The 12030-nt window shown below is 35.2% G+C and overlaps 1 protein-coding gene across 1 annotated transcript in view; it reads left to right on the top strand.

Annotated features, from left to right (window-relative positions):
- Nucleotides 1-11177, top strand: part of LOC117168943 — an 81245-nt gene extending 70068 nt beyond the window's left edge. Inside the window, exon 5 of the mRNA XM_033354936.1 lies at nucleotides 8704-11177. Within this exon, the coding sequence (XP_033210827.1) occupies nucleotides 8704-10714 (2011 nt within the window). The 3' untranslated portion in view covers nucleotides 10715-11177. The remainder of the gene's footprint in view (nucleotides 1-8703) is intronic.
- Nucleotides 11178-12030: the final 853 nt, after the last annotated feature.

Raw genomic sequence — 12030 nt, 5'->3', positions numbered from 1 at the left:
ATAGCATTTTTATACAATAACCTTTTATACATTTTCAAGTTGGCCAGAATTGTAAAAGAACCTTAAAATATATTTAATGACAAAAGAACAAGCGAAAGCGAAATGCACACCAAATGGTAAGTGGTCGTTCAGGCATCTCTGGAACTTACCGTTTGGCACGACTTGCACTTGCTAGTCCCGAATTGTCCAAATTTACGTCCTGCAAATATTGTGCGGCTTTCGTCCACGCGGACTCACTCCCTTACGATAGAAAAGCACACATCGTCAAAATTTACATACACTTTCGTAGTCTTAGCACTCCAAGTAAACTTATCACCTTATGTAAATTTTGTATGTCCCACACCGATCGAACAATTTCCATCATCGGAGGTAGTAATTTTACAGTCGTCTTCAAATTGAACATTCGTCTTATTGCAATGTATATTTATAAGTTGAAATTGCTTAATTTTATCGATAATATCATATTTGATCATGAAAATTTATTTTCTGGTATAATTTGTTCAGTTCATAAAGAAATGCATACTTTAGGTATATATTGGCCGAAATTAATCCATTTCATTTCTCAGTTTCTTTAAATTATATATATTATATTTAGATTATATAGTAAAGATTGGTCATTTGATATTATTTGTTAATTTTATAAACAAATGAATACGTTGCTCATTTATGGAGAGAAAGTCATCGTTTGGCAATTTATGGGCAAAAAGTAATTGTTTTTCATTCTTGACGCCTTCAAATTATATAAGTGGTGGTGTTAAGTAATGAATAATTGTCATTCGATATTATTTGTATATTTTAAAAACAAATTCTATGAACAAATGCATAGTTTGGAAATTTATGGACAAAAAGTAATTGTTTTTCATTCTTAACGCCTTAAAATTATATAAGTGGTGGTATTCTTGAGTTATGAATAATTATCATTTAATATTATTTGTTTATTTTATAAAAGAAATGCGTAGTTTGTCCATTTATAGACAGAAATCGTTTTTCTTTCTGATTGGCTTTAAATTATATAGGTAGTAATGTTTTGATGTGAAGACTTCTTGTTCAATATTATTTCTTTATTTTATGTAAATTTTATAAATAAATGCATAGTTTGGTCATTTATAGGCATAAATTAAACTTTTCTCTTTCTTATCACCTTAAAATTATATTATTAGTTATTATAAAAGGAAAGTAGTCTTTTTTATCATTGTCTTCAAATTATATCACGGGAAATGTTTTGTGATGTTATAGAAGAAGTAGTTTCCAAATTTTCTATAAATAGTAAAACTATGCATTTTTCTATCAAATAAACGAATAATATCGAACGAGAAGTCATCATCACCACCAATAATCATTACTTATAGAATTTAAAGACGACCAGAAAGAAAAAGGATTACTTTCTGTCTGTAAATGACAAACTATGCATTTTTTATAAAGTTTGTTTATAAAATAAATAAATAATATCGATTGACTATTTTTCGTCACTGAATATCACTACTTATGTAATTTGATGACGATTAGAGAAAAAAAAGAGAAAAACGATTATTTTCGGCCAATAAATGCGTAAACTATGCATTTGTTTATAAAATAAACAAATTATACCAGATAACAAATTTTCATGATCCAATATGATCGTGTCGATAAAATCAAAAAATTGAAAATTACAAGTGCACTTTGCTAGCAAAATTACCACGATGTTAATCATTTGTTTCTAACAATTAGATTCGATATCCTGTTAGTTATTTATATTCTTCTCATTTTTCGACTTTCACTTTCATTTTAAATACACTTCCAGTTGTTTATATAATTTAATTTTTAATTTGGAATTTGATGCAGGTTTATGGTTTTATGTTTATGTTTGTTGATTATGTTTTGACTAGTCACACGGAAACCCTTCATTCTCTTACTCTTTTTTCGCGTTGAATGTTTTCTTTGCATTTTCTTTTTGATTTTTCTTTCGTGTGATGTCTACATTTCTACAAAAATTCATTAAATGAAATTTCCACTGTAAAAGTCAATCTAATCTAACAAAATGCCCAAAAATCACTCACATATAAGGAAAATTCAGGTTAATTAAAACATGTGAAATAAAAACTATTCAAACAATTCAATTTAAAAAAAAACTTATGACACTCATTTACTTACGTTCATAGACAAAATAAGCAAAGATCCAGCCGTATGGGCAAAATGGGCTTCAAAAAAGGCTGCAGCCATAGGCTCCAATTCGCCTTAGCCCGGTACTGGTTAAAACTTACTAAATATCACATTTCTAAATCGACATCCTTATTGCCGTTAGATTTTATGAAGTGGGTCAAAAGGCAGAATCGTTCGGCGTCAACTTTGGTCAATCCTCATTCCTAGTTTTATTTACACAACATATTAACCATATTATACAATTGTCAATACTTGAATGTTTTGCTTATATTTAGTAGTAAAGCTAAAATTCCTCATAAGTTTAACACTGATACAACAGCTTATCGTGTGAACTATAAATGGCCATAAACAACATTTAAAATAATGCCATGGCCGCAAGTGGGGTAAAGAAATTGGTGGAGATATATAACACTTCTTGCACGCGGTTTCTGCGCCGCAATGCAGCTAGGCGCCGCGATCACGACGTACCGTTCATTGGGAACTTATTTAATTGTACTTTGTATAATTTGTTCTTAAAACTGTTATTTTTGGCTTGTACAGAATTAAAAATAAAAATTAATTTATAATTCGGGGTGATTTTTTAGTGTGAGTCCCCTCGTCTCTCACATCGAAAATTGAGTCAAATAATTTGCTTATTACAGTGTAGGTGCTCTTCTCTTTCTTCTTTGCGTCACATTTTTTTTGGGAAAACATCACATTCTAATGATGACGAATATTTTCTCAACATGAGAGTTAATTCTGCAGAGGGAACTAAAGAGTGATATTTTTGTGTACCAGGCACTGTGTTTGCTGATGCGAATCTACTTTTAAGTTCTGGAGCTGTGATAGCGTGATTTTCTTTGGGACTAAAGAATGCTAAAGTTTCAACTAAATTTTTCTTTGCCCATTGATACTAGGCATTAGAAGTCAAAATCAAATCTTTAGATGACGCTTGTAGGCTAGCACGCGCTGCGAGTCTTTTTTAATTTCCCCCAATATCATCAGAAGGGCCTTTTCCGTGTGCCGTTGCATGGAAATGCCACTCGGTTGGAATACCAAAATCCATTTCATGGTGGAGCAAATTGATGAAGTTATATTTATTTTTAAAGTGCTGGGCGGCTCCATCTGTAAAAGAAATCATTTTTTGGTTGAAAATTCTCTTTCAAATAGTGTGTAATCATTTTTTGAAATTCTCACGCAGCAATTGTGTCATAAGTTAAACAGTCTGATAACATAGCAAGACTGCGGTTCTTTAGAATGTTGTCCTCTTTATAATAAATTACCACTGTAAAAATGGTATCTTGATCATTGTTCCAATGAAATGTCTGAGTTGCATTCTGGACTACAAAGGCATAGTTTTCAGCGAAATCACAAAGGGTAAGAAATTCTCCTTCTTTCAGTGTGTCCTTAAGGTTTTTGAAAAAATACGACTGTTTGGCTAAACAAGAGTGAGATTTAAGTTTAAGCAAGCGGTCGCAAATCTGTTCAGCAAAATATTCTGCGTCTGTTATTTCCGTGCGTAACTTACTTCTGTCAGTTTGTTGCCAAGTCTGGAATTCTACTCTGTCAATACATTGGTTTGCGAGAACTGATGTTATAAAGTCTTTAAGTGTGCTTATACTAGGACACGCTGTGCATTCATTCAAGTAACATTCTGAAGTTGGAACGCTACACATAATCCTGTTCATAGCATCATGATAAGTCTTAATGGGGGAAAAATTTTCGCAGGTTGGTTATTTTAAATCTACAGCTTCTAGCATTATATTGACGTTTTCATGCTGGACACAAACACAAACAGTATGCGTACCACTGGCTCCAGGAAGTATGCGATTTCGGGGTCTAAGCTGAGAGAATTTTGATAAGCAAATTTTAACTTTAGGATGCTGAGCCTTAAAATTCGCATACAATTCAGAAAGATTGCACAGAATTAACTTTTTTTGAACGTGCTCACAGGAGCCATCATCTTTTTTCACTGAAACGTAAAAACTTTTTTTTTACGTTCAAGAACCTCCATTCCGGCGTAATGATTTTTATCAGAACAATCAGATTTAGATTTTTCAATCTTGGATGTCAAAGGATCGAAAAAGATATCATCATCTTCCCTTAAAATATCATTTTCGAGAATATGAGGTGATTTACCGTTGATCACTCAAGCATCTTCAATTGTTGGATCAGTATGAGAATACAAAGGGGATAGCAATGCAAATTGAAACATTTTTTTTCTGCAATTTACACAGTTTCGCAACGATGGGTATATTGGGATACTTTTTTTGAAGAGTTGCAGAAATTGTTCTTAAACTGCACGGATCACGCTGGTGATTTTCCTTAGAAAAAGGATTGTAACAACGACGACCCAAGCTGGTTGTTCTTGGCATGATTGAAAATGAAGCAGAAGAAAAAGCTAAGTTAAGGCACTGAATAACAATGCGAGTATTCAAGTAATACTATTTCTATTTTGAATAATACAAAAGGTAAATGAGAATAAATAATATACGGGAAAGAACAAACCTGCAGTATTATGACGTCGAAATAAGCCGAAGCTAAATCGCATAAAAGCCATTTCTGATCGAAAAATAACTGGCAATTATAATAACTGACAATGAGTTTTGTTGCGAGAAAGGTATCCAAGACATACATCTAGTGGTCAAATATGTGTACTAATTTTTTCTGCGGGTTTTTCAAATTCTCTCTAAAGTCTCAAAAATTAAGTATTGACATAAAAGTGGATTTCACTCGTCCAATAAATAATAAAAATTATTATCCGTAAAATAATTTATAACGATAATAATTATTTGGTTAAAAAATGCAGTTTGTAGTAGATTATTTGTAGTCGACTAAAAACCGTACATTCAGAAAAAAATTTTTTTTTTAATTTATCTGAATATAATTTATTCTGAATTTGAAGCATGGGCCCTCGTGGCGCAGAAGGCGCGCAAGAAGTGTTATATATTTCCACCAATTTCCTTCGCCCCACTTTCGACCATGACTCATTTTAGAGGGAAAAAGTTCAGTTTTTTAAAAACATAATTTTGGAAATAAAATTAACGACCACGCTTGGAGAAAAACTCAACAATAGTTTAAAATTAAAAAATGAAGCTCAAATAATTTTTTGTATTTAAAACAATTGCCTTCGGCGTAAATCTGATGAAAAAACGTTTCCATAAAAAGTTAATTTGGATAACTTTTGTAGAAGTTATGTTTAATTGAGTATCAGCGTGCGCGGTAAAAGGTTAAAAATTCGACCTCCTGTATACTGAAAACCAGTCGTACTAGAGGCGTTCCCTTAGGGGAATCAAGGTAATCGGAGACAACAGGTTTTTGGGCGGTTACACTTGACAAATTTTGCCCCTTAAAAAGCTTATAAGTATTTATTGCGTCGATTTGCAAAATTGATACAACACTAATATTTTATAATATAAAAGTTACTCATCGGCTACACATTTTGAGCATAAAGGTACATAGGGACACGGCAAAAGGCATAAGCGATTCTTGTTTTTCTGTCTTTTTTTTCTGTGCATATTCCGCATCTAACTTTCTTTTCTAAGAGAACAAGTTGAGGATCGTTTTCCAAATTAACATCTACATTTTCATTGAACATTGCAGATATTGCAAAGTGAATGTCCTTGCGGATAGTGGCAGTTTCCAACCTATGGTGCAACATTGACTTGACCAAGTGAGCTTGACAAATTGTAAGGCATCTATATATGAGAAAAATCTATGACATAACCGCAAGAAAAAAAATTATTTCATATAAGATGATACACTTACTTGGCAAATTAATCAAAAAACACGAAATCCGGTGTTTTCGAGACGTCTACTTTGAATGACTGCTCAACATACACTGGCGCTTGCCGCAATGTACTAACCGACTTTCATTACAGTTAGTGATGTCAACTAACCGCAGATGTCGACATTTGGTTCTTTTTTCAAAATTTAGTACAATTAAATCGAGCGCAAAAAACTGTCGGGTCCATTGGACCCAGGGTGCCAATTAAGGGTTAATAAAAACATTTTTCGTTTTAACACCGCACCTCTTTCTATTATTTTTTTCCATGCGCTGTAAATTTCGTCTCGGGAATAGTCGCGAACGTTTAACAATCTCGAGTTCAGCTAGCAATTGGATAGGTTGTCCATTTGCGAAGAACGACTAGGTTGTGTATTCACTACATTTTAACTAATGCCAAGCGGAAAATTTGAGCCCGAGGATGACTGTGTAGACTCGATAGTCCGGGTACATCTAGAGTTCGAAAGGCGGTAACTTACATTAGGAACGCCAAGAACTTATCGGTAAGTTCTCAAACGATTTTGTTTTTGAGAATTTAGGTTTTTTACCTTTTCAAATAAGTTACAGCAATGAGATAACACTATATTTCTTACATAACTACACTATAATTATGAATAATAAAAGAGTTTTACTCATATTGGAATGAAAGTTATTATTTCTAACGAAATTCTACATAGTGTTGTCTTCCGTGTAGAAAATTATCGGGCTAGACTAGGTTCCAGTCAGGGCATTGTCTAGACCGTTCAATCCAGATGGCCTTTTCTGGCCTTAAACAGGTGCAGGCTAGTCCGTCAGGACCAAACCTTATTCTAAGTACATAAATAAAATATTTTCTTGCACATTAAGAACAAAACAAAAATGTTTAAAAAATATAAAAAATGAAAAGTGAGCACTACAAAAATGCAATTGTCCTCATCATCTAGTCAGTGTTTATGGGCCCTAATCGTGTGCCGGCTAGCCTATCAGAGCCAAAAATTGGGTTGTTTTTCACAAAACCGACTGACTGAATAACGCTAGATTCGCTTTGGCAGCCTAACGGTTGACAGTGGCGGATCCAGGAAAAAATTTATGGGGGGGGGGTTTCATTTCTACTCAGCGCCATTAGAGATCATCTTGACTGCACCACATTAGCTGTCAGGAGGTCCATACTGGCCCTGAGTTCCCAATAATATTGGTCAAAATATAATTGATTTCATTTTGTTTCTATGGAGAATTTTGTTTAACTTTTTTTGCATTCAACTTGGGTTTATTAGACGCAGAATTTTATTTCAAAAGGTAATATTATAAAAGGGTATTTTAGCAACATGTCCTAAAGCAAACGTCCCATAGACATCCAGGATGTCATGGGGATGTCCCAATTTCCGCCTTGTGGAAGATCCGACTGGTTATTTCTGGAACAACCTGGGAGATAACTAGTGGTCGAATGGGATATCCTGGTATATCCTGTTGCTGTGAGCATTATATAACAGATAAATCACAGCAATACGATTCTATTCTGAAAAATGTGGAGCTTACTTATATAAAACTAGTAGTGGGACGATGGTCGTGGGGGCTAAAGCGTAGGCTTTGGACCCACTCCTTGGGCTTGCGGGTTCGATTCCCGTCTCACACTCTAGAAGAGTCTCGGTAGCCCATGCGGTGAACACTAGCCTAGCAAGGGAGTTGTTCATCTCCGGAGAGTCGTGGGACCGGTACCTCTAGAGAAAAAGGTTTTCTCTAAGTACTTAAGGCTGTTGCTCTTGGTGGTTCGGAACCCACCTTAAACTGGTAAATTCTGGTAAATTCTTGATAAATTCTTGCATTCTCGGTAACGCTCGGTAACTTACTTTGTTACCTTCATCAACTTTATGTTACGGAGAATTGTATAACTCTAGGTACATCGAGCACCTAGATTCGAAACTCGACAGTCGGAAAACCGTCTGGATTCGCGTAGAGTCAGATGCAGCCGCAGGTTATCGCTGGCTGCGCCTAGATTCATAAAGTAATTATATGTCTACACTGATGCAAACAATTTTATCAGCTCCTTACCCAATGGAGTAGAGTCGCCCGACGATAAACTCATGCTCAAGAACTTAAATGATACTTTAGCAGCGAGGAGGATTCGTAGGTATAGGCCTCTCTTTGAACGGGCTTCTCAAATAAAATCATAGTACAGTAGGTTAAACCGCTTTGGTACGGGACTTAAATGAAACGGCCTATCTACAAAAATAATAAGTTTGAAAATAATAAGTTTGAGTTTGAATTGAAATCCGATATTCTATCATATCTTTTTTCAATCCAAAAATAATTATTCTCATAAGGACATTTTACTTTATCTATTAGTGCATCATAAAATGAAACGAAGTTGGTTTTTAATCATTTAAGTGTAAAGTAGCTATCAACAAAAAGTCTGGTTTGAAATCTTACCCTGAAATTTATAATAATAGTTCTTGATATTAAGTTGCTTGAGAGTTCTATTAGAATGGACTAAAGTACTGGAGAGATGCAGTTAAAAAGAAAAGACAAAAGTGGTTGATTAAAGGGAAACTACAACAATATGATAGTGGGATAAAGAGGATTCTCAAATCGAGGAAAATTCGTACTTGAGGAGAAAAGAAATCTTTTTGATATTTGCTTTAAGAAATAGATGAAAGTTCTAAAGACTTCCGTTCTATTTCTGTAAACGAAATTAGAAGAGACTTTTATTTCATTTCTGATAATAAAATATAATTGTAACAGCTTTCAAATCAACCCTAAAATTGAAACGTAGCCCTTGCTATTGACAATAAAGTCGTTAATTTATCAATTTTGTTAATGTTTAGAATTCTTCAAAACGACAAGTCAATGACGGCAGCTCAAATCGACGAAAAGATGAGCTTGGACGAGGCTCGGTGTTGCGTTCGCAAAAGGAAGCGTAAGCGACGAAGAACTGGTTCCTGCTCCGAGGACGAGGACGACGAGACCTATAATCCTGTACTCAGTGAAATTCCGCAAGCAAAGAGACGCCGAACGCGGAAAAGCGGTGCTTTCCCGTCGATCCACACTAACGGATCTGTAAATAATACATCAGACGATGAGAGCTCACTTCTTGGTGGTGATAACGATTTACTTCCAGCAATGCTTGCCTGCGAACAAACTATGACCGAAGGGGAAACTGCACTACCTTTTGGACCACCTCCGCCTCCACTCCAGCGAGTCAAACCACCTCCTCTCGTTTATACAAATAATACTAAAATTAATCCAATTCCGACAGCAAATCTGCTTAAGCCAGTTCAAGTGCGAAGATTAACCCCAATAGGTCAATTATCTCAAGCACCAAGGCCAATGTTAGTACATAAACGTCCGAATCGACCAATGGTGTCGATACCTCAACCTAAACCTCACCCGAAACCTTCACCTCAGGTACCTCCCCAGCAAAAGCGTGCTAGAGTGCACTTACCCCAATCGAGATCCCAAAATCGATCTGACACTGGTTTCGGAGCCCCAAAAATTATCGATCTAGACAGCGATTCCGATGAGGCTATAGAAGTAATCGCTGAAGCCAGTAAATCCCCTGAGAAGAGTAAAACGCAGCAAGATAAACAAGACGCCGAGTTGAGCGAAATGAGGGACAAATCTTTTGAACAGTTGATTCTTGATCAAAAGCAAGACATCGACCTTGCACTTCAAACTCTCAGGAAGAAGTTCAGCACAATTCTTTCCGTATCGTCAGACGAGACTCAACGTAACTCGCGCAGGAATGCATCTTTGAAGATGAGACAATTCCAACAGGTTATGCGGAAAGCGATATGCAGATTAGCTCAGATTAATGATAGAGTCGTTAGGGAATATCAAAGTTGGAAGAAACATCAGCCTGCTGAGCGCAACGCAAACTCAGAAAGAACAAAGGTTGATTTGCTTCCGACGAAAAATCCAGACGTTGATCTTGAGATGAAGTGTATTCGAGATTCGGCTTCGGAATCGGAAGGCGAAGATGAAGATAAATCGGAGGATACTATACTGGAGGCCAGCAATCTGGAAGCAGATCAGCTAAATTGTTACAGGAACCTGACACTCTTCAGGAAAAAAGTTACGTTCGAACAAGCCGTTGGAGATGACAAGCCTTTTAAGGAAGATAAATCCGTTCAGGCTGACGATGTACGCACCCGAGATTATGAAAAGTCAGTGGGATACTCGCTCCTTATGAAGGCCGAATATGACCCAAAAACTAATAAGGATGTCTTGAAACCTGTTGCTATACCCAACGATCACTTTGGAAAGTTCCAGGAACAGTACATCTATCACTTACAGCACATCGAGGACAACGGAATTAAGACTGACGATGACGTGGATGATCTTCCGGATCCAAACGAGACTCCACTTAAAGATCTCATCGAAGCAAACTCTCCTTTTATTGCAGAGATGTTGGAGAACATCGCACCTACGGTAACGAATGGATCATCCAGTGTGGAAATAGAAATGATTTCCGATGAAACGCCTCCAGTTGAGAAGAATATTTCAGAGGAGATATTTGAAGATCATCACGCTGATCCAACGGTTGCGACTTGCAAGGCTGTAGAAGAACTTGTGAAAATGGTTACAAAGCTTTCGGATGAACTGAAGTCGAGTAATAACTCACCGGAAAATGACGCACTTAGTCCCGCTGAAATAACTGATAAGAGCGAAGACACTAGTAAAAAGGAGAAAACTAGGATGAACGATGAATCGAAAGATGAGGAGACTGTGCTTGCTGTTAGAACTCTTATAGAAGAAGAGTCCAGCAGTTCTAACGATGTAAGTGAACCACCTGACGCAGCACAAGCGGTGGAAGATGGGTGTAGTTTTCTAAATTAATTACCGGAACGTAAGTCCCAAATTAATACAAAAGAAGAACAACTTGTAATTTGTTGATCTGTTACAGTGATAGAGTTTATTTACACCGTGAGCAGTTTCTTATAATTAACGGCTACTCAAGAATTACTGTTATATGCATATTTCAGTATCACTGCTGATTTTGGAAAAAGTGAACCGTGGATATTCACGAAAGTAGAATAACATTACTATTGTCTTTATTATGGACACAAACATATAAAGCTTGTTAAAAATTTATTTTGTATAATCCAATATTGTTTATTTATGATTTTCGAGTAAATTTCGTCGATTAATGCTTTCTTTTGCGCTTTTTGACGCAGGTAGTGATACTGAAATATTTTAATAAACAGGATGATTTTTTCCATTGACAAGCGTTGCCGCGTCTGCTGCTGTAGTAGAAAGTTTGCAGTGTAAATTGATTTATTATAATACAGAATTAAATAATTTTTCAGATTTATTTTCGTATCCAGAGAAAGAGAGAGAGGGGGGGGGGGTCTTTCGAAATCTTACCTAGGTTTTGAGTTTTTTTAGTTCAGCAATGAGGGGTTAGTTAGTTTCAAAAGTCAACAATCATGGTTTGCAGGGCTTCAAGGTAATCATAATGAAGATTACGTTATTGCCTAATTTGTGAACATCTGAAAAATAGTAGATTTAAACATTTTGTTTTCATTTTCGCAGGCTTTATGATATTTTGAGTTTATTATGAAACTACTCTTTATTTTCAATTGCCTAACTCACATCTTTGAAATGTGCACATACTAATAAAATTAAAAGAACGACACTGGACGCGCAAAGTTACATTTCTCAATGAATGAAAACTTAAAAAAAAACTTAATTCTAATTTAAGTTTTTTTTTCATTTTTATATCGTTCCATGGCAACGAGCACAGAAAATCTTTACAATATATTTGTAATATTGTATTTATTATTCTTACTGGCTTTGACTGTGATGAGTAACACAATTGTGAAGAATTCACCCCACGAAAGGATTCATTTGTACATACAAAATATTGAATAATCGCGGGGTTTTACAAAAGGGCATCTTAACAAAAGTAAAAAAAATGTACATAGAAAGTGAAACTATATAATTGTACAATGTAGATCGTATTGCAATAATCGAGCATCTTCTGCTGGAATTTTATAAAAAGATAAATTAACTTTCCTTTATTGAAAAATATTTTTAACATATCGTTGAAAACAAAATATATTAGTAGTCTTTAATGGCACTTTAATTTTTTATAGTTCAAAGCTTTTAATGAAACGAATAAATGAAATAAACATATTTTGTATAGTCTGCAG

This window comes from Belonocnema kinseyi, chromosome 3 (genome assembly GCF_010883055.1).
Source record: "Belonocnema kinseyi isolate 2016_QV_RU_SX_M_011 chromosome 3, B_treatae_v1, whole genome shotgun sequence".
Classification (NCBI taxonomy): domain Eukaryota; kingdom Metazoa; phylum Arthropoda; class Insecta; order Hymenoptera; family Cynipidae; genus Belonocnema; species Belonocnema kinseyi.
This window is presented reverse-complemented; position numbering and strand designations above follow the sequence as displayed.